This window comes from Stegostoma tigrinum, chromosome 18, assembly GCF_030684315.1.
Source record: "Stegostoma tigrinum isolate sSteTig4 chromosome 18, sSteTig4.hap1, whole genome shotgun sequence".
In the NCBI taxonomy this organism is placed as follows: Eukaryota; Metazoa; Chordata; class Chondrichthyes; order Orectolobiformes; family Stegostomatidae; genus Stegostoma; species Stegostoma tigrinum.
Genome location: NC_081371.1, coordinates 15,512,228 through 15,533,888, shown reverse-complemented (window position 1 = coordinate 15,533,888; position 21,661 = coordinate 15,512,228). Strand labels below are relative to the sequence as shown.

Below are 21,661 nucleotides of genomic sequence, written 5' to 3'. Positions count from 1 at the left end.
TCCAGGGATTGATTAGCTCCAAGTCAAGTTTGCTTTAAAAAGTAAAACACAAGTCATTTCAGCAAAGCAACTGATCTGTGTGCGGGACTGCAGTTGCACAACAGGCTAACTACGAGAGTCTATATTTACAACACATGGCGTCCTTAAAAGGAGAACTATTTCAAAAACAAGCGTATACATTCAACATTCCCCTCATTTCCAAAAAAAAGTCTGACTATTTATAACAACAAGTAAGGCTACAGTGTTGTTGGTGCAACCAGATCTCATGATTGTCACAACCTACGGCACTGTCAGTGATGTTGCCCGGTCTTCTTGACCACGTTGTCAATTGTACTTTTGAGATTGCAGTTGCTGTTCCAGAATTTGCTTGCCCTTGTTCGCCGGACAAGTCTTTTTGTTTAGAACCAGTTTAACTACTGATGGATCAGATACCTCCAGCAGTGCCAAGTCATTCAAATCTCCTTCCTATTTTGTCCATTAACAGCTTCCAGCTTATTTAGATATAAAATAGAATCACAGAATCCCTACATTGTAAGGTTTTGTCAAAAGAGAAAGAGAAGCATACGACAAGTCTAGGCAGCTATAAACTTGCAAAGTCCTGGAGGAGTACAGAGAAATTAGGAAGGAACTTAAATGCGCAATTAGAAAGGCAAAAAGGGTCCATGAAATGTCTTTAGCAAACAGGGTCAAGGAGAATCCCAAGGTATTTTATTCATATGTTAGGAAAAACAGGGTATTGAGGGAAAGAGTAGGCCCACTCAAGGACGAAGGAGAGAAGTTACATGTAGAGTCACAGGAAGTGGGGGAGATCCTGAATGAGTACTTTGTATCAGTTTTCACCAAGGAGAAGGACATGACTAATGCTGAGGTCAGGGATTGGTATGTGTATACTCTAGAGAAAGTCAACATATTGAAAGAGGAAGTTTGGGAATGCTAAATTGCATTAACAGAGACAAGTCCCCAGGACGAGATGGGATCTACCCCAGGGTGGTCAAAGAGGCAAGGGAGGAAATAGCTGGGGTATTGACAGATATCTTCACATCCTCGTTGACCACAGGTGAAGTTCCAAAGTTTTCGAGAATAGCGAATGTTGTTCCCTTGTTTGAGAAAGGATGCAATGATTATCCAGGAAACTATAGGCTGGTAAGCCTGACGTTTGTAGTGGGGAAGCTTTTGGAGAAGATACTAAGGGGCAAGATATATGTACATTTGGAGGAAAATGGACTAGTTAGTGACAGGTAGCTTGGTTTTGTACGGGGAAGGTTATGTCTCACCAACTGATTGAATTTTTTGAAGCGGTGACAAGGATAATTAATGAGGAAAGTGCTGTAAGTGTGTAAAGTAATTCTGTAAGTGTAAAGTGTGGACTTTAGTAAGGCATTTGATACATGGCTGGTTGGTAGAAAAACTAAAAACACAAGGGATTTGGGGTGGCCTGGCTAGATGGAGAGAAAACAAGCTTGGTTATAAAAGACAGAGGGAAGTGGTGGAAGGATGTTTTTCAGAATAGAGACCAGGAACTAGAGGTGTTCCACAGGGCTCTATCTTAGGTCCTTTGTTATTTGCAGTAATATATAAATGATCTGAAGGATTATTTGGGCGGCCTGATAGCAAGTTTGCTGATGACATGAAGACTGGCAGAGTTGCTGATAGTGCTGGCAATTGTGAAAGTATACAACAGGATATAGATAGATTGGTGACTTGGGCAGAGAACTAGCAGATGGCATTTAATCCAGAAAAATATGAGGTGATGCCTTTTGGAAGATTAAATTTAGGTGTGAATTATATTGTGAATGGCAGAACCCTTAGGAACGTTAACATACAGACAGATCAGGACATGCAGGTCCACAGTTCCCTGAAAGTGGCAACACCGGTAGCCAAGGCAATTAAGAAGGCATATGGCACTTTTGCCTTCATCGCCGAGGCTTGGAGTACTAGAGTTAGCAAAACATGTTACAGCAATATTAAACCCTTGTTAGGCTGCATTTGGACTATTGTGTGCAGTTTTGGTCACCACACCACCAGATAGACGTGGAAGCTTCAGAGAGAGTACAGAGAAGGTTCACCAGATTTTGCCTGGTCTCCAGGGAATTGACTATGAGGAAAGATTAAAAAGACTAGGATTGTTTTCACTGGAAAGATGGTGGCTGAGAGGAGACGTGATAAAGCTCCGGTGATATTCACAAGTTTAGATTCATCCTGAGCCAGTTGTTCAGCCATCCTCTCGAACTATCTTTTTTTCTTTCATAGTAGAGGGCATGAATGCAGAAGAAAGTGAGGTGTTACACGCTTCCTTCATTATTCAGTTCTGCAAGTATTTCTTAAATAGTCTGTGGCATTTTAGTTTGGTCTCTGATGTTTAATTGACTTCATGGCATCTTAGTAGATCTCTAATAATTGAAGCTACTAATTGTAATAATTACAAGTGTCATACAGATACATACTTTGAGGTTCATTTTTCATTTCTATACATAATTATCATCACATTATAGTTAACGGCTACATGATAAAAGCATTTATTTGTCATGTTTCAATACAAGTGTAACAATATCTAGCACTATGCTGAGATGTTGCCTATGCATGTCATCACTCCTACAAGCTGCTTTTAAGAAAAAAGTTATTTTTAACTATAAAAAAATTCCAAATGATCTTCATCAAGATAGATGTTTGGCTTTAAGGTCACGGTGCAGTTTGCATCCTGTAAACTCAGGCAAGCACAATTGGTTAGGCAATTGCAGAGTTAGGAAGGAGTGAGTAGGGGAATAAGTGAGATGATGAAGACAATCAATCTCCTGGCAAAGTATAAATTAGACTTTGTAATTATTCTGTAGGAATGCTCATGCATGAACCCTCAGTGTGTATTGAAGTCCATTGTTGGGGGCAAAGATTCCATCAGCACTAACAGTTTATACTTGAATATTCACATAGTCTAATATCAGGTTAGTAGAAAACAAGATTAAAGGACCTGTTGACATCCCACTTGTTACACTGCAACTAACAGAAAGAAAAAAGTGATTTATGATGGTAAAGTTTCAAGTCATTGGAGCTGTACAGCACAGAAACAGTCCCATCGGTCCAACTCGCCCGTGCCAACCAAGTTTCCCAAACTGAACTAGTCCCACTTGCCTGCATTTGGTCCACATCCCTCCAAACCTTTCCTATACATACATCTGTCCAAAATGTCTTTTAAATGTTGTTACTATACTTGCACCTATCAACTTCCTCTAGCAGTTCCTACCATACATGAGCCACCCTCTGAAAAAAGGTGCCCCTCAGGTTCCTTCAAAAATCTTTCTCCTTTTATCTTAAAAATATTGATCACCCCATGAAACTGGCTAAAAAAAAATTTTTGCGACCTTTCATCATTCCTCCACAGACAGCCAGTAATGTGAACATTGCTCAAAGGACCACACATCATCACTGTTTGAATTAGTAGTAATTCATGATCTTGTGAGCAGTTGTTTAAAAGGGACCAGTACCATGAAGGTTATAGTACAACTCAAAACTTAAATCACACTAAGTTAAGTTTACATCAAATTCTGAGCAAGTGCAGAGAGCAAATTGTTAATGATTAGCCAAGTATATGACAAACATTATACTCAGATGTGTGGATTTTAGATTCAGTGTCCACTTACTGCTATTAAAATTAGACTGCTTGTCATTCCTATTTGCCACTGCTTCTATCAGATTGTTGGACTCTGTTGTCAGGAATAATTTCCATAATTGCAAATCATTAGGACAATGTTGCTCAGTGTCCCTGTGATGACAGCAGCACAGAGTCTAAGCCACTCTGACTAATGCTAGAAACCAGAAGGATTGAGAATATCAACGTGGACTGAGAAGGGGCATGACAGCTTGAACAAAACAGGAGAAAAGCAAAATACTTTCCCACTCCAACCAATGTAAGGGCAAATATATCCATATGAAATAGGAACGGGATAGGCCATTCAGCCCCTCAAGCAGTCTCTACCATTCAATACGATCATGGCTGCATCACAGTGGAGTAAAGACTGAGGACACAGAGGAACATAAACAATTCCAAAATGTATTCACAGTAACCCACAGTCTTTCTGCATATCATAGATGCTACATCTTATTTCTAATTTTGCACCACACAGGCAATGATGTGTTATATATGCCTTCAACTTAAGTTATGACAAGTCCATGTCATATTGCACTTTCAGTGACACATCATATTCACACCAGGGCTGTTCATGAGTTATCCTTCTTTTTAAGTTATTCATTAGTTTGTACCAGGTTAGCTTATAAATGTAACATCCTTAGATCAGCTTCCAAGGTCGCATTTTCTGTCATGTTCTGCATAAAGCAGCTCAGTAGTTACAGGTTTTGACAGCATGTAAAGCCATATCAATTTTGTGCTTATCTGGGCTCACTGCTAAAATTGTATAACTAGGGGGAGTTTTACCAGCATGGCAGGGGCCCTGACAAGAGTCTAGACTACCAGGGGTAACCTTTCCTCCCCATTAACAACTATTCATCCTCCTAGCCAGATTGTTATCAACTCTTTTGTCTGTCCAGCTGTTCTCTCCCTTTAGGCTCTATCCTATCATTTACTCCTTACTCCACACCCCCTCCTCCCTATTTTCTGCATATAAACTGACATTTTCCCAGCTACTATCAGTTCTGAGGAAGGGTCACTGGGCCCGAAATGATAACTCTGATTTTATCTTCACAGACTCTGCCAGACTTGCTGAGCTTTTCCAGCAATTTCTGTTTTCATAACAACCTTGCCTCCGTTGTTTATGGGACACCAGTAGCCAATGAGTTGCTGTTGGAGCTCCTCATCCACTAACACCTAGCCAGAGGGCTGACAGGATAACCTATGATACAAGAAAACAGGAAGTCCGATTGCCACTTTTCCTTGTTATTTCATGACCACAACCCTTCGCATGCTATTTTCCCACACTCCATCACCAGCATCTCCCAGCCGTTTCTAGGAGGCTGCTAAATTCTAGCCTCTTGCCTTAAATCCCTGCCTTGGCCCAAAAACTTCAAAACTCTTTTTATAAAATTATACATTTATGTCTACTATTGATTTTGGTACAGTATGTAAAATCCTGTCAACCCTCCAAGCAGCAATCTTAAACTCTCTTTTTATTCATTTGATGATAAATTCACACACTCTACTTAAAGCCATATTGACCAGTCAAAACTATCTTTCCCAATTTATTCTATTGAAGTTTCTCAAAACTTTGAACACTTGAGGATTTACAAACATTTTATAAAATTTATTTTGAGGTAAAGTCAATACACTTGACAAATACAAAGCTAAATAGCAATCCATTCAGCTGGAAGTTCAATGACAGAGACTAAAAGGATACAATGGATAAAATTTCACTTTTGTGCAATTGACTCTTTTAAACAATACGAACCTGTTGTGCATTTCTTTCATTTCAGGAGACTGGTAGCTTGCTGTCACCATGTTCACCTTATGTTTGATGCACTCCTTCAGCACCACAGGATGAAAAACACCAGGCAGCAAACTATATGAGGGCAAGAAAGATCATAAAAGATTGCTTCAGAGTACCTACAGATAGGCAGAGTCAGTTTGTGACAGACCAGGTGTTGGGGCAAGGGAATCTGTGACAGGCAGGGTAGGACCAGACCATGATCAAACAGTGTGGGACTGAAACATACAGTGTGGGTGGGTGATAGATGAGAGGTGAGGGAACCTATGACAAGAAATTCAGCTCTGTGCTTCTTTCAAAACAGTGATATGCGGTAATTATTCAGCCTCAAGCTGACGAATGATAATAACATATAAAACTTTCCTCAAATCATCCCCAAATGTAGGCTTCCCCCACTTTTGTTTAACCCAAAAATCAAGGTTACTGGGAGATCCTATTAAGGTTCCCTGTCTCTTTTCCGTTCTCCCTCTAAACTCTCCAGATGTAGTCAGAAATCTTTGCACAATGCACTGAAACGTCACCATGACAGTCCAACTACTTTGTCACTGCTCCACAGCTTTGTTCAGCATAAATACAATAATATACTGCACCAAAAACACATTCTTAAACAGATCCTTTAAATAGATAAAAGTCCATCCTTGTGAGAACGAAGGTTAAATGCATTAATTTACTTTGCAGGGTGATTTTCAGATTAGAATGAGGGAAGACATCACCATTGGCGAGCCTGCTGAAAACAAACGTACATAAAATGTAGTGCAGAAAATTACACAGCATCAAGAAGGGAGGAATATGGTCCAATGCGGATGGGGAGATGGATGTGTGGAGTGACAAGAAAGGATAATTTCGGGAACAAGTATATTTGCGGGGGGAGGGAAGGGTGTTCAGTGAAGGCTCTGGGAACATTGAGGCAAGTAGCCATGTGTAGACTGAAGTGGTATAGTCATGAGTTGTTGAATGAGAGGGGAAATTTGAAACAAGTGACAAAAAAAAGTGAGATTACTATGAAAAAGTGGTGAGGAGGTCTTCGTTTAGCTGGAAAGATACAGAGGTGAGAGGGACTTTGGCAAAGTGGAATTAGAAAAGAAATAAGTGACTAACGGAGGCGAATAAAAGCAAGCAACCAGCTTTACATCGACACAAGGGAGAAGACAAAAGAGGGACACGAAGAAAAAGACATTAGGCCTTACAAAGACAATGAACTAACCTGATCACAAGGTCATGGGATTTCACTAGTGAGGACAGCTTGTCTCTGTCCTTGTTCATGTCCAGTAGTACTGGGGTTGTATGGTTGTGCGTGGAAGTCAGTTTTTCTAACTGGTCTTGGAGTGCAGATGCTGTCAAACAAAATCAAATGATATTAGCTTAACCTCTTGTTATCTGTTCAATTAAAAAAACTTAAAATATGCAAAATGCACTCTTAAGAACTCTCATAAGTTATTTTTTGTTAAGTCTTCCAACTAATATGATATATTTTAAGAGAGATATTAAAGCAGTTTTTGTACATGCTCAAACCCTTCATTTCGTTCAGAGAATGATCAGTCCTTATTCCTTTGAGTGTGTCACCTTTGAGAGTGATAGCATTAAAATTTCTCACCTTAAAAGATTGTGTGTTTAAATCCTAACCCAGAAGTTTGATTTCAAAATCTGACTCTCATGCCATAGTGAAGAAATGCTGCACTGTCAGAGATTCAGTTTTTCAGGAAATCTCAATCCGAGGCCCTGTCAATCCTCTCAGGTTTGGCATAATATTTAAAGTAGGTCATTCGGCAGTTCAAGAAGGCTCATCACTTTTTTTTTTAAAAAAAAGGGCAACTAGAGTTAGACAATAAGTGCTGACCTTGTCATTTCTGACTTGCACAGTTCATGAACACATTATAAATGACACCTGCAGTTACATCATTGGCAAAATTAAATATGTGGCTTTCCATCTCATCTTCTAACTTGCTAATAAATGTGGTGAATGTTAGCGAATCAAACATAGATCATCGCAGGACACTACTAAAGTAGTCCATTTCCAAAACATCTGGGCATTATCCAGGTGTGGGCTGAAAAGTAGCAAGCAACATTCACAATGCATAAGCGGCATGGAATGATCATCTCCGACAAGAGAGAATCAAATCATCATCCCTTGATATTCAATGGTGCTGCCATCACTGAATCATCACAATCAACATCCTGGGCATTAGCAGTAACTCGCCATAGAAATGCAGTGGTTACGGCAACAACTCAGAAACTAAAAATCTTACGGTGAGGAACTCACCTCTTGACTCCACAAAGATAGTTCAGCACCTATAATATACAAGTTAGGAGTGTGAAGGAATACTCACCATTTTCCAAGTGCATTAGTGCAACTCAAAACAATCCCAAGAGGCTTGACACAGGTCCAAAACTTGATTGGCACCATATCCACAAATATTCACTCCTAACACCACCGATGCTCAGTAGCAGCAGTGCATATGTTTACAAGGCTTCTTAGATAACACCTTCCACCAAACCTATGACCACTAACCTCTATGAGGACAACACATACATGGGAACATCATCTTCAGGTTCCTCTTCAAGTCACTTATTATCCTGACTTGGTAATATATTACTGTTCCTTCACAGTCCTTAGCTCAGACCACTTCTCGCCCCCTTTCTTATTGATCAGGTATCCGGGCCCATCTTTTATCTCTCTCCTGCTCTGCTTCTTCACCAAGAAAACGAGGAGGAGAGAGGTCCAATTAGTTAGTTCTACTTTTTGGCATGCTTTAAATGGTTAATTTTAATTACTCATTGAAATGAGCGATTTATTGCTTTAGGATGTTTCTTTCTTGAATTTGTGTTCATTGCTGTGGTAACACTTGCCTTTTTAAAAATTTGATCACTGACCCCCATCCCTCCACCTGAATGGGGGATAAACTGAAATGCTATCCTTGCCACAGGAAAGTGTTGGACAACCCTGAATGAATTGGTCTACGTTCCCTAGTTTTCCCCAGTAACCATTGTTAGATAGCAGAGCGAAATACATAATTTTTTAAGTCTAAGAGGAACAGTTTACAAACGTTAAAAAAGTTTTTAAAAGATTATCCTTAGAACAACTGCACTGTTCTCACCTACATCCTTTAAAAACCTGGGATGGAAACCATCCAGTCCTGGCAATTTGTCACTTTTTATTTGCCCCATTTCTTTTGTTAATTTGGTGAATCCCCGACTCAATATTAGTTTCCTTGAAATTTCCAACATGCTAACTTCTTCCTCCACTATAAACACTGACAAAAAGTAATTGGTCAACACGTCCAACATTTCTTTATTTTGACAATATCACCATTATCTCTTATCAAGGAGACTTGCACCTGACTTACTCCTTCTTCCTCATGTAATTTAATCTTTTGTGTATTGATTTTGATATGCTTCATGTCCCTTTAGTAGCTCATACAATCTGTTTGTGAGCCTTTGAACTTCGTTGCATTCATCTATATGCCAGGATGGGTGTAATTGTTTTTCCATTGTTGCATGCTTTTCCTGTTAATTTTGTTGTGACACTTATCTGCTTCGCTATCCATGGCTGCATTTTTGGCACGTTGAGCTCTTGTCTGTCAGGGATACGAAGTGATTGTGCATCGTACCTTTTCCCCGGATCACCTCCCATTGATTTTCTGTCATTTTACTGATTCCAGTAGCAGAAACGGGAAACTTGATGTGAACAGTTTCTCCCTCATTGTACTGAAGTCAGACTTACCCAAATCTCTCACTGTGGTAGCTTGTTTTCCATTTTGGCTTTCAAACACTGTGATGCACGACTGCTTTGTAAATGATGTCAACGTGACTGTAACAGCTTAACTTAATCATTTATCAGCTTCAACCTATTGAATCAGCTCAGTTATTTCAGAGATTCAGGACTGTCTTTTTTTTAAACCCTGGAATGTGCTTTGTAGATTGATAAAGAGCAATTTTTTTCTGAATATCTTTGTTTTCAAATTAAAAGTATAGGAGACAATTATGGTGCAAACCGAGCAGGAGGGGTATTTGAGAGAATGCTGAGGTAGAACATACTGCTTTTAATTTCTACAATTAGGGAGAGAAAAGGTATTTTCACATATTTTGAGCAATGTTTCCAAACAGTTACTAAACGCATTACTGTTGAAACATTACATAAAATATTGTAAACGACAGTTTTTCCTGTTTTTGGCAATTAGTGAGTTGCTGTGTATTGCCACATAGTTTGCAATTGCTGCTTCAGTTTTCCCTTTAGGTCATCAATAATTTTAAATGTCGATTCATTAAAAATTATAATCTGTAAACATTTTCAAAAATACTTACTTCACTCATCTTTGTTTGCGTTCATTGACAATCTCAACAGAAATACCACAGGGAATTTTCTTGACTTCATTTTGCATGTTATTACACATAGCTACCAGGCCAATAAAGCAAAACCCAATAAAAACAAAAACTTTAAAAAAGGTACAGAAGTGGCGCTTACCTACAGTTACTTCAATGTCTGTGTCCCTGGTGAAATAGTTCAATACCGGTCCCGATACATAACCTGAACCAAGTAACAACACTCGGCCTTTTGCACTCATGTTCCTCATTTGAGCAGATTCCCTAAAAACAACAGAGTGCAGTTTAGAGGAATTGAAGACTGTCAGGTAACACAGTTCTAGGGGCTGTCAGAGAAAAAGTGCATGCAAATAGCAAGCAAACAGATAAATTTAATTTTGAAATTCTATGATTGAAAATTAAATTTCAAATTAATGCAACTAAAATTCATAAGATTACGCAGACATGCTGCAGTGCATTTCTGCGTTATTAACAAGGCAGGCTGTCTAGATAGGGGAGGGGAGACATATTAAACTAAATGCTGGAATAAATAGGGAGAGAGGGGGAGGCGGACCGAAGATGGAGAGTAAAGAAGATAGGTGGAGAGGGTGTAGGTGGGGAGGTAGGGAGGGGATAGGTCAGTCCAGGGAAGACGGACAGGTCAAGGAGGTGGGATGAGGTTAGTAGGTAGCTGGGGGTGCGGCTTGGGGTGGGAGGAAGGGATGGGTGAGAGGAAGAACCGGTTAGGGAGGCAGAGACAGGTTGGACTGGTTTTGGGATGCAGTGGGTGGGGGGGAAAGAGCTGGGCTGGTTGTGTGGTGCAGTGGGGGGAGGGGATGAACTGGGCTGGTTGAGGGATGCAGTGGGGGAAGGGGAGATTTTGAAACTGGTGAAGTCCACATTGATACCATATGGCTGCAGGGTTCCCAGGCGGAATATGCCCTTGACCGCGTCTCCCGCATTTCCCGCGACACATCCCTCACACCCCGCCCCCGCCACAACCGCCCCAAGAGGATCCCCCTCGTTCTCACACACCACCCTACCAACCTCCGGATACAACGCATTATCCTCCGACACTTCCGCCATTTACAATCCGACCCCACCACCCAAGACATTTTTCCATCCCCACCCCTGTCTGCTTTCCGGAGAGACCACTCTCTCCGTGACTCCCTTGTTCGCTCCACACTGCCCTCCAACCCCACCACACCTGGCACCTTCCCCTGCAACCGCAGGAAATGCTACACTTGTCCCCACACCTCCTCCCTCACCCCCATCCCAGGCCCCAAGATGACATTCCACATTAAGCAGAGGTTCACCTGCACATCTGCCAATGTGGTATACTGCATCCACTGTACCCGGTGCGGCTTTCTCTACATTGGGGAAACCAAGCGGAGGCTTGGGGACCGCTTTGCAGAACACCTCCGCTCAGTTCGCAACAAACAACTGCACCTCCCAGTCGCAAACCATTTCCACTCCCCCTCCCATTCTCTTGATGACATGTCCATCATGGGCCTCCTGCACTGCCACCATGATGCCACCCGAAGGTTGCAGGAACAGCAACTCATATTCCGCCTGGGAACCCTGCAGCCATATGGTATCAATGTGGACTTCACCAGTTTCAAAATCTCCCCTTCCCCCACTGCATCCCTCAACCAGCCCAGTTCATCCCCTCCCCCCACTGCACCACACAACCAGCCCAGCTCTTCCCCCCCACCCACTGCATCCCAAAACCAGTCCAACCTGTCTCTGCCTCCCTAACCGGTTCTTCCTCTCACCCATCCCTTCCTCCCACCCCAAGCCGCACCCCCAGCTACCTACTAACCTCATCCCACCTCCTTGACCTGTCCGTCTTCCCTGGACTGACCTATCCCCTCCCTACCTCCCCACCTACACCCTCTCCACCTATCTTCTTTACTCTCCATCTTCGGTCCGCCTCCCCCTCTCTCCCTATTTATTCCAGTTCCCTCCCCCCATCCCCCTCTCTGATGAAGGGTCTAGGCCCGAAACGTCAGCTTTTGTGCTCCTGAGATGCTGCTTGGCCTGCTGTGTTCATCCAGCCTCACATTTTATTATCTTGGAATCTCCAGCATCTGCAGTTCCCATTATCTCTGAAACTAAATGCTGCATGTCTTTCATATTTGACAGGGTCCTCACTGGCAGTTAACCTTACTGACAGGTTTATCTTCCAGTTGGGTAGTGAGGATTCTCGAGGAGGTTGATCCAATGCTAAATACAAAATCAAACTATTGAGGACGTTGGATATCTGAAAATTAAAATAAACATTTCTTGGGGAAAAAGGTTAGGCTGTATCCATGGGGATAAGCAGAGACTTTTTTTAACATTTCGGTGATCTTACATTTCAATTCCTCTTCGTTAATTCATTGAGTTTCTAAGTAAGTGGGAGTTGGGGATGGGACTGAAGCACCAAGGAGATCTTTGAAAGGTCCAAGGCCAGGGCACATTAGATAACAAAAGACTACCTGCTGCAACAGTGAAAAAGAATGTTGATGGATATAGTGGAGAAATGAAGATTGTATCCAGCATGTGAAAGTGAACTGCTACTTAAACGCCATCTGAATATAACACAAAGGGGCAAAGAAAGAGACAAAATGAAGACAAAATAGTAAAACGGAACAAAGACAGAAAATGAACACATAAAACAAGATGGAGGCAGATATTATGATCAAAATTCAAAGTTGAGTCCAGAAGACTGTTGAGTGTTAAATTGAAAGATAATGAATTGTTCTTGAAGTCCAATTTCGACCCTAAAGCTGGTGAGGGATTACAAACAACCCTGTTGGTCCTTGTATAGAAAGAGGGTTAGATAGGGAGGGTGGCTGTCTGTTGGAGCTTTATAGCTTGGTTGTACACCTCTGGGTCCACAAAGCAGTTCAATACAAGTAGTTGCTTTCTAGCTGAGTCTGGCCCCTCTTCCTTGAAATTTCCTGGTTTCCCAGGGCTGCAAAACCTAGCTGGCTAGGGTTAAATCTGTAGACTAATATTAGAACTTGTAAACAGCCAATCGGCCTCTGAATTCTATCTGTGGCCAAAATAATGTTTTAAGGTTGTAACAAGACTTCCATCCTTCTATGTTGTACACTCCAGCTAACAAGGACAAGCATCCCATATGTCTTCTTCACTGCCCTGTCTACTTGTACTGACAGGGGTCTATGGACGTGTACATCAACGTCCCTTTGCTCCTCACAACCATCTGAGGCTGTGCCGTTCATTTTGTATATCCTTCCCTTGATAAGGCCTCCCAAAATGCATCCTCTTGCACTTATCAGAATTAAATTCAATTTGCCATTTCTCGACCCAACTTATCAGCTGATCAAATCAGATGTAGCTTGAGACCAACCTCCACACTGTCAACAACACAATTTTTTGTGGCCTCTGCAAACTTACTAATTATACCTTCTACATTCATAGTTATTAATATACATAAGAAAAGCAAGGGTGCCATCACTGACTCCTGTTACTCACCACTGGTCACAGGCTTCCAATCACAAAAACAACTCTCCACCATCACCCTTCACTGCCTGCTTGTAAACGAATTTTCAGCGCAATTTGCCAACATGCCTTGGATCCCATGGGCTCTTATCTTTTGGACCAGCCTTTCATATGGGACTTTGTCAAAGGTCCATTTCTGCAGTCCATGTAAACCACAACAAGTACACTACCCTCATCAATAAATTTAGTCGCCTTCTCAAAAACCTCAGTTCAATTAAACAGACAGGATCTCCCTCAAACAAATCTGTGCTCACCATCCTTGTTCAATTCCTGCCTTTTCAAATATTGATCCTGCCTTTCCGAATTTTTTTCCAATAATTTCCCTGTCACTAATGTCAGACCGACTGGTCTACAATTACATGACTGGCCCATGCTGCCCTTCTTGAATGAAGGACCCACATTAGCTATCCTCCAGTCATCTGGCACTTCACCTAGGGCCAGCAAGTATTAAATACATCCACTAGGGTCCCAGCAATCTCCTCCCTTCCCTGCCCATGGCAGCCTGAAATACATCTTGTCAGGCCCTGTGGATTTATGTACCTGCCTGCCTGCTAAAGCATCTAGTAACCCCTCTTTATTAATCTTAACATGTTCTAGAACCTCACCGTCCCAAATGATATCGCCAGCTACAATGTCTTTCTCCTCGGTGAATACAGATGCAAAGTATTCTTTTAGGTCCTCCATGCACAAAGAGTCCCCTTAGTCTCTAATAGCTCCCACTCTTTCCCTAGTAATGCTCTTGCTTTTAATATGTGTATAAGCCTTGGTGTTTTCCTTGGTGTCACGTTTCATAGCCCCTCTATACCCTCCTAATTTCCTTTTTAAGCAACTTCCTACACCATATATACATTTGAATAGCCTTCCCTGTCTTTAATGCATACCTGACACATGCTTCCTTCGGTTTCTTTATCAAACTCTCAATATCCCTTGACATCTAAGGTTCCCTGGGCTTGCAGCCTTTGCTCTGAAGAGGAACATGTGGTCCCTGAATTCTCACTATATATATTTTTAAAAGACTATCACTTTCCAAATGTAGACTTACCTGCAAGTAGCTACTCCAACTCTATATTTCTCAGATCCTGAATAATGGCATTGAAATCAACCTTTCCCCAACTTAGCCACTTCTGCACTATTCTTATCCCTTTCCATAATGACTTTGAAACTTAGAGTTATGGTCACTATCCCCCAAAATGCTCGCCCACTCAAACTTCAACCATCTGACCAGCTTCATTCCCTAGGATTAGGTCCAGCAATGCCCCATCTACATGACAATTAAAAAAAATTTTGAAAATCTAAATCATCTACCTGCCTACTTAGGTCAACATACATATCAACATAAAAAGCTCTCCTGGATATACATTAAGAATTCCACCCAGTCTCATTCTTTCAAACAAAGACAATTCCAGTCAATGTTAGCAAGATGAAGTTCCCTAAAACTATAACTTTGCTTTCCTCGTGATTTGCCGACATATCTTACTCTGATTTTCAGCAGCCTGTAGTATAATCCCAGCTAAGTAATCACCCCTTTATTTCAAAGTTCTAAATACGTAGCCTCATTTTAAAAGCCTTCTGAGACATCATCCCTCATTACTGCAGTCAACAGTTCCCTTGTTAATAGAGTAATTACCCCACCTCACACCCACAAACCCCCACCCCCCAATCACATCCGAGACTTCGATACACTGGAACGATGCGCGGCCAGTCCTGTCCTTCCTTCAACAATGTCTGTGATTGCAAACAAATCATATCCCCACGTGTTGGTCAAAGCTCTCAGTTCATCCACCTTACCTGTCAAGCTCCTTGCATTAAAATAGATACAATGTAATGTTCTAAACCTCTCATGTGCCTTATCCTGTCCACGTGTTCTCTACTTACTAGACTGTCCTTCACATTCCTTCCATATCTGATTGGACCTTGCTCCTGACTTTAGATCTATTCTGTGTTCTCGCCCCCTCCTCCAACTTCCACAGTAGTATGTTCTTCTACAATGTACAGTGCACAAATAGGCATTGACGTGCCAGGCCTTAGCACTAGGGAACAGCAGGAGTGTGTTGTGTGGAAGGAGCGGCATACCTTGACATGGGTGTCATGAGGAAGATGTACTCTCAGACAGACTATCATTCATAGCTCATATTGCATCAAAGGTGTTATGTTTTAAAATACTGGCAGACTCCATGGAAACTGCTGAGGAATGGGATGTGCCATTCTCCACAATAGAAGTCAGTCAGGTCACATGCGAAAAAGAATTCTCGAAAAATCAGAAACCCGGGAGTGGGGTGGAAATCCTGGAAGCAGGACAAATGCTCCACTTTTGAAGGGGTTCTGAGTGATCCCGACTCAGTGAAAAACACTGACACTGAGTCCTTAGAGTTAAGTCACTAATTGAAAACAAAAGCAATGAAAAATATCCAATTTAAAACAATTCCATACTTTAAAGAAACACAATAATTTCTTCCCATTACCAGATGCACAAAACACAGCTCAATGCAACACTGTAATAGTTTACGTTTATAGTACTTATGATTTACAGAGTATTTGTCACAACATAGTTGACAGCTGAGACCACAGTACAGCTTACCTGTTCACTCTTAGCTTCTGGATATATTTGAATTTAGGAGTCAGTGAACCATTCGATGCAATTACGGCCTAGAAGCAATCAGTTTGAAACAGAACATACATTAAAAAGTTATCGGAGCTGTGGCAGACAATAAAATGTACAAAGCCAAATGCTGAAGCTCACTTACGTTCCGAATAACCGGCGTTAAATCGTTCTCCTTTTCAAAGGGTTGTGTAGCGTCAGAGGTCAACTGTAATCGAAGGAAATCAGAAACGCCTTTTAGAAATATCAAATAAAATTCAGATTTAAAGAAAATGTCGAAAAGGGTGTCAGCTTCCGCAAAAGGAGGCTAATCCAATTGTAAACATCAACTCTACATAGGTTATCCAGCAACGACATTAACCTAAACCAAATCAGCTGATAAAGGTTAACTCCTCCACCTTGAAATTTCCAAGTACAAATTACACTGTCCGCAAGAAAGACATTGGAGAAATTTCAAATAGTAACAGAAAAACGTTGGAAGTGCCCAACAGGCTGGCCTGGAGAAGGCAGAGATCTGAAAGCACCACTTTTATAGGAGGGGGAGGAGGGAAGGCGTGCACATTTTGTAGAGGCAGCTACCAGGTAACTCAATAGCTCCCTCCACTCGTGTCTGACCTTGATGACCTTGGCCCATGAAACAGAATGTCACAGATTAAACTTGGTAGGAAATGTCTAAATTTTGCAGAATGATTTCGGGAGGTGAGGCATGGGTACAAGTCCCACTTACTCCAGGAGGTGTGTAAGCATATCTCTGAACAGGTCGGTTAGAAAAATAAAGTCAAATTAAAAAGAAAACTTGAATTCCAATTATCGCTGTCATATGGAATTAAGCACTTGAATGAAATGTTTGTTAATAAGGGATTATGCAGTTTAAGTCATGTAAATGTAATGAACAGTTTTTGTTTAGATGAAAAACCTGTCAGATTTTACAAAGTCTGCAATCAACATGTTGAACTTAATTCCATCTCAGCAGCGGCCCTGATGTCTGTGTATGATGGGCATTCAGTTAGTTGGAATAATATGTGTACAGCAAAGAGTGGTGGATGGGGTTTTTTAAATTGGCACAAGTTGTTACAAAGTTAGCACAGCACTTTGAAGGAGACTTGGGTGTGTCGAGAGGCATAGGTAGGCGCAAAGGCTATAAAGGATCATTAGGATGGATAGAAGGACTGAAATTGGCATGGAAGGCATGGGCAACTGAGATCAGGTGGGGAATGAAGTTGCATAGCTGGCATGGGAGATGTGTGTGGGTTTGACACATCGTGAAGGCTAAGGGCTGGAGAGATGTTTTATGTCTCATTCTTTTTGAAAACATTCTTCTCATTTATTCACAGGATGCGGGTGTCACTGACTAGGCCATCATTTATTGCCCATCCCTAATTGTTAAGAGTCAACCACATCGCTGTGGACTCTTGAACACAGTGCCAGAGGGTCAAGGCAGGCATTCTACTCAGTGGGCCTTCACACTAGGTAGACTCCATATCTGTCCTAGGATCACCTGGCCTAACTCCCAGAGAAACCTGATGTACCAGAAAGGAAATCACAACTTCTGAGACATTTACTCCCACTTCAGTCTTCAGAAGCAAGAAATCTCTCCACTCCTCACTCTCAACCCGGAAGAAAAGATTCAGGCCTTAATTTTTCAGGTCAGTGCTGCTTGGTCAAGGTGCTCAAAGATACAACAGTTTTTAAATAAGGCCGGAAGAGGAGGAAAGGATAAACTGGGATATCTGTGGTAGGATGGCTGGAGGGACAATCGGATGAGAAAGGGAATGACAATGAAAATCAAAAAGACAAGAAATAAAAGATATTTCAAAAGATGGAGAGATATGTACATAGTAATCCAGATTCATCACTAACAGCTGCCTTCAAAAAGTGGGTTTGGAGGTCATGATCCCAAACTGTAGACCTCAAATGTAGATTCTAGAAGACTGCAAAACACCAAACTGAAAGATGAGATCCTGTTCCTCGAGCTTATACTGACATTCATTGAAACGTTGTTGAAATCAAAAAGTAAAGAAATTAGAGTGGGACTACAGCAAATATTTAAACTCAGGGGCATGCTTGTGAAAATGAATGGAGATGTTCCACAAAACAACCATCATCAAAACCATTTTCCCCTTTGTTTCCATTGCAACTTTTCAAAGTGAACATCCTATGACACAACGGTCCTCTTCTCAATCACCCACTCCCAACAAGACCATTTTCCACAGCAACTCACCATGCAACTGTAACAAATATAATGACTAGTCTCCCTCCCACCCCCCGATGTGGCACCCTCCAGGGCCTCAAACTCTCCTTTCAGGTGAAACAGCAATTCCCTCACATTCCTTTCAATTTTGCATACTGGATCGCTCGTGGCTCAGCTGGCGGTGTTCTCTCTCAGATTCAAACTCCCGAGTGGAACTTGAACCCAGAACCTGGTGGATTCAAAAACTCAAAGCTGACAATTTAGTGCAAAGCTGAGGGAATGCTGCTTTCTCAAATGAGACATTAAAGTGGGGCCCCATCTGCCTTCCTCAGTGAACATGAAAGATTCAATCGTATTATTTTAGAGAGAGATAGAAATGTTAACTCCAGTGTGCGATTTAATCTCTGTTCTTCCACCCAGTATTGGTGCCTCCTCATTTATTCTTAAATCTCTCCTAACATTTCCCTGAATTTGGAATGATCTCAGGTGTTCCCAGATATGGGGAAGGGTGATCAACCTGAAGCTTTATTTCTTTCTTCACAGATGGCGTTAGATTTGAGTATTTCCAGTGTATTCAGCTCTTACTTCACATTTCCAACATTCTCAGCACGTTATAGTCATGAGATTTGGACTGGCTTTAAAAAAAACTTCCCCGCAGAAGATGTGAATGCTAACCCAATTGCAATGCCAGGAAGCAGGCTGGTTAAAATCATTCATAGTTCAGGTTAAAAACAAAACAGAGGAATGAATGGTGCCACCTCATATTTTGACAGTGGCATGGATCCCTATAGCTCAAAACCAAGGACAGCCAATTAACTACTCCTAAGAATCAGCGTTCCCAATTACATTTGTTGAATAAAGTAAAAGAGTGCCAACTCATCACAAATGAGACGCAGTTATTTACTGTATCATTTACAAACATAAACCAACTGCTTAGCTTTTGCAAAGTAATCTTTGTGCAACTCTGAGATAGTGGAGCAACGAAAATGAACCTTTATGCCCTTTTTGATGGAATATGTTGCTTGTTTAAAAGATGGCAAGGAAGATGATCAGCCTGCATAAAGATAGCCTAAAATAGTGGCTCAAAAGAATGGTGTGTACTGTGTCATCTTTTCTGGTCACTTCAGCTCCATATTGAGAGTTTAACTGGCAACCTTACAGGTTAGGAAGGTCATTTTATAAATGGTTATGTTTTAAACTGTCTCTTTAATACAAATTCTACAGTAGAATTAGGGCTGTAAATGACTTCTAATTCACACTTCTGACTGGATGCCAGACCCATGTGATTCAAACTGCCATGGAGATAGCTTGGGGAAAGGAAACATCCACAGGAACCCATTGTACAACTTGGTTACACAGCATTTCTAATATATCCACAAAATTCATAAGCTCAAAGTTATTCTGCACCAGCCTGAGAGACACAGATGAGGTAGAGGCAGCTAGTCCTGTGCTTGAAGCAGAGAAAAAGCTGACTGTATCGGTAATCATGCAGAACGCTGGGGATCTGAAGGAAGCTGGAAGATTTGTCTAGCTTAGGCTAAAGAGAAGAAATTGTTGATGCAATGCTTACAGTAAAAGTCAATTCTGGGAAGTTACCTTGTTGGGGAAGGAAAATGAAATCAAGCCATCAGGAATACTTTTCAACTGGTTCCTGAAGAATGAAGAATCCACTTGAAGAATGGTATAATGTATAATCATAGGAAAATTTTGGCTATGCTGAAAGTTTAATGTTTAGTCAATGTTGATTTTAAATTTGTGGCAGGAAAGGTCTTAAAACTTGAATCTTTGTGTTTTTTTTTCCAGTCGGTCACTGGAAATTGAACTATCTTTTCAAATGTTTTTGATCTCTACGGAGAGATTATTACAATCATTTGATCCAATATACCCAAATAGCTACAATCGGAAGTATTTTCCAATCCCCAAGGAGTATGTTGTTGTAGCTGCATTGTCCTGTACACATTTCTTATGTAAGACCTCTCCAAAATCTTGGTAAATGACAAAGCAGAACAGCTGATCCATGACCAGGATGGTTACAACTCTTGCCTGACAACAAGAGGAAGAAGTGTGATGTAGAGTAGGAAATCACAGTACCATCGGTTAAATCCTTTCCATTATTTCATTCTCACTACCATGCATTTTACCATTTCCCATAAATATGGGCTAAGTTGGTCTCCAAAATATTCCGTGGCCTCGATGGGGAGCTGTGCAGGCAGGTTGTCTATTGAACACATCAAGATCCCATTGCCTTCTAGGCTGCAAGTAAAAACAATAACACAGACTCCAATTAAACCATATCTGCAGTGGAGGAAAAGCTTGCTTCAAAGAGAGTGTCTGAATTTAAAAGCTGATTTTCCAAAGGTATGCTCCTGATAATGGAATTTTGCTCGGACATACCACTCCTGCTCCAAAAACATAAGTCAAGAAATACTGGGCTTGCTTGACACCCATTTCCACCCGCTAACTGCAAATGGATGTGTTAACTTTGATCGGCTTATTCCACCATCAGTGGCTCTGTCTTCAAATGCCTCAGCCCTAAGCTCTAATGTTCTCTCTCAAATTCTTTGCCTTGCCATCATTCTCTCCTCCTTTAAGATGCTCTTTAAACATAGCTTTCTTCAAAGTTATGGTGCCAATCTTTTGCCTGGGTATATTTCCTGTGATCTTCCATTAGAGATCTTGAAACATTAAGGACATTGCACAAGTGCAAGTCACTCGAAGATACCAAGAACTGCAGATCCTGGACCAGAGTCAACATAACATGGAGCTGGAGGAAAACAGGGTGTCAGGTAGCAGCAGAGGAGCAGGAAAGTTGTCGTTTTGGGTCGGGACAGCACTGAAGAAGGGTCCTGACCAAAACGTCAACTTTCTTACTCCTCTGATGCTGCCTGACCTGCTGTGTTCCTCCAGCTCTACACTATGTTGGCACTAATGCAAGCAGTATTTTTCTTGATTGCATAAAACAGAAATATTGTGAATTCTTACGCATACAATATATAAGCTTACTTGTGTATAGATTCAAACAGGAATACTTAACTGTCTTTTGAGTTAACACTCTAACTGTCAAAGGTTTTTAAGAAAATCCCTGCATGAAAATTGCTTACACATCAAGTCAAAAGGCTTTGGCTTAAGTCTTTCTTCACAGCCTTGAACACAAAAATCTGGTCTGACAATTTCGTGGAACGCTGACGGAATGCCACACTCCTGAAGGTGCCATTTCAGATAATACAGCAAACCATTAAACACCTTCTCAGATGGCATAAAAAGATCCGCAAAAATATTGAGGAGTAAGAGTAAGGAAGTCATCCTGGGTGGCCTTGACAATATTCACGACTCACGTAACATCAAAAAACCATCATTACTACATTAATGTTTGCAGGAGTTGCAAATGCTTTAGAATAATCACTTGAAAGAATTGAGTCAGTCAATGCAATATGAAGTTCCTAGATGCAATTTACCATTATTAATGTGGGGAGTCTTACCTGTCATGAATAACCTGTTGTTCTGCATCATACATACAAAATGGCATGTCAATGGATGTACACTCAGTCATAAACTCAATGGAGCCACCAGTATCAGCAGAAATGTCACAGATTGCCAAAAACCTGGAAGAGAGGCACAACACAACACTTCATG

At 41.2% G+C, this 21,661-nt stretch overlaps 1 protein-coding gene across 5 annotated transcripts in view; it reads right to left on the bottom strand.

The window, feature by feature from the left end:
* aass (aminoadipate-semialdehyde synthase) overlaps window positions 1–21,661 on the bottom strand; it is a 158,507-nt gene that overhangs the window by 113,459 nt on the left and 23,387 nt on the right. For all 5 annotated transcript variants that reach the window (XM_048548995.2, XM_048548996.2, XM_048548993.2 and 2 more), the window contains exons 10-16: window positions 21,508–21,630; window positions 20,170–20,281; window positions 15,983–16,045; window positions 15,817–15,884; window positions 9,892–10,013; window positions 6,634–6,763; window positions 5,394–5,504 (exon numbers count right to left, since the gene is read on the bottom strand). In XM_048548995.2, the coding sequence (XP_048404952.1) occupies window positions 5,394–5,504; window positions 6,634–6,763; window positions 9,892–10,013; window positions 15,817–15,884; window positions 15,983–16,045; window positions 20,170–20,281; window positions 21,508–21,630 (729 nt within the window). The remainder of the gene's footprint in view (window positions 1–5,393; window positions 5,505–6,633; window positions 6,764–9,891; window positions 10,014–15,816; window positions 15,885–15,982; window positions 16,046–20,169; window positions 20,282–21,507; window positions 21,631–21,661) is intronic.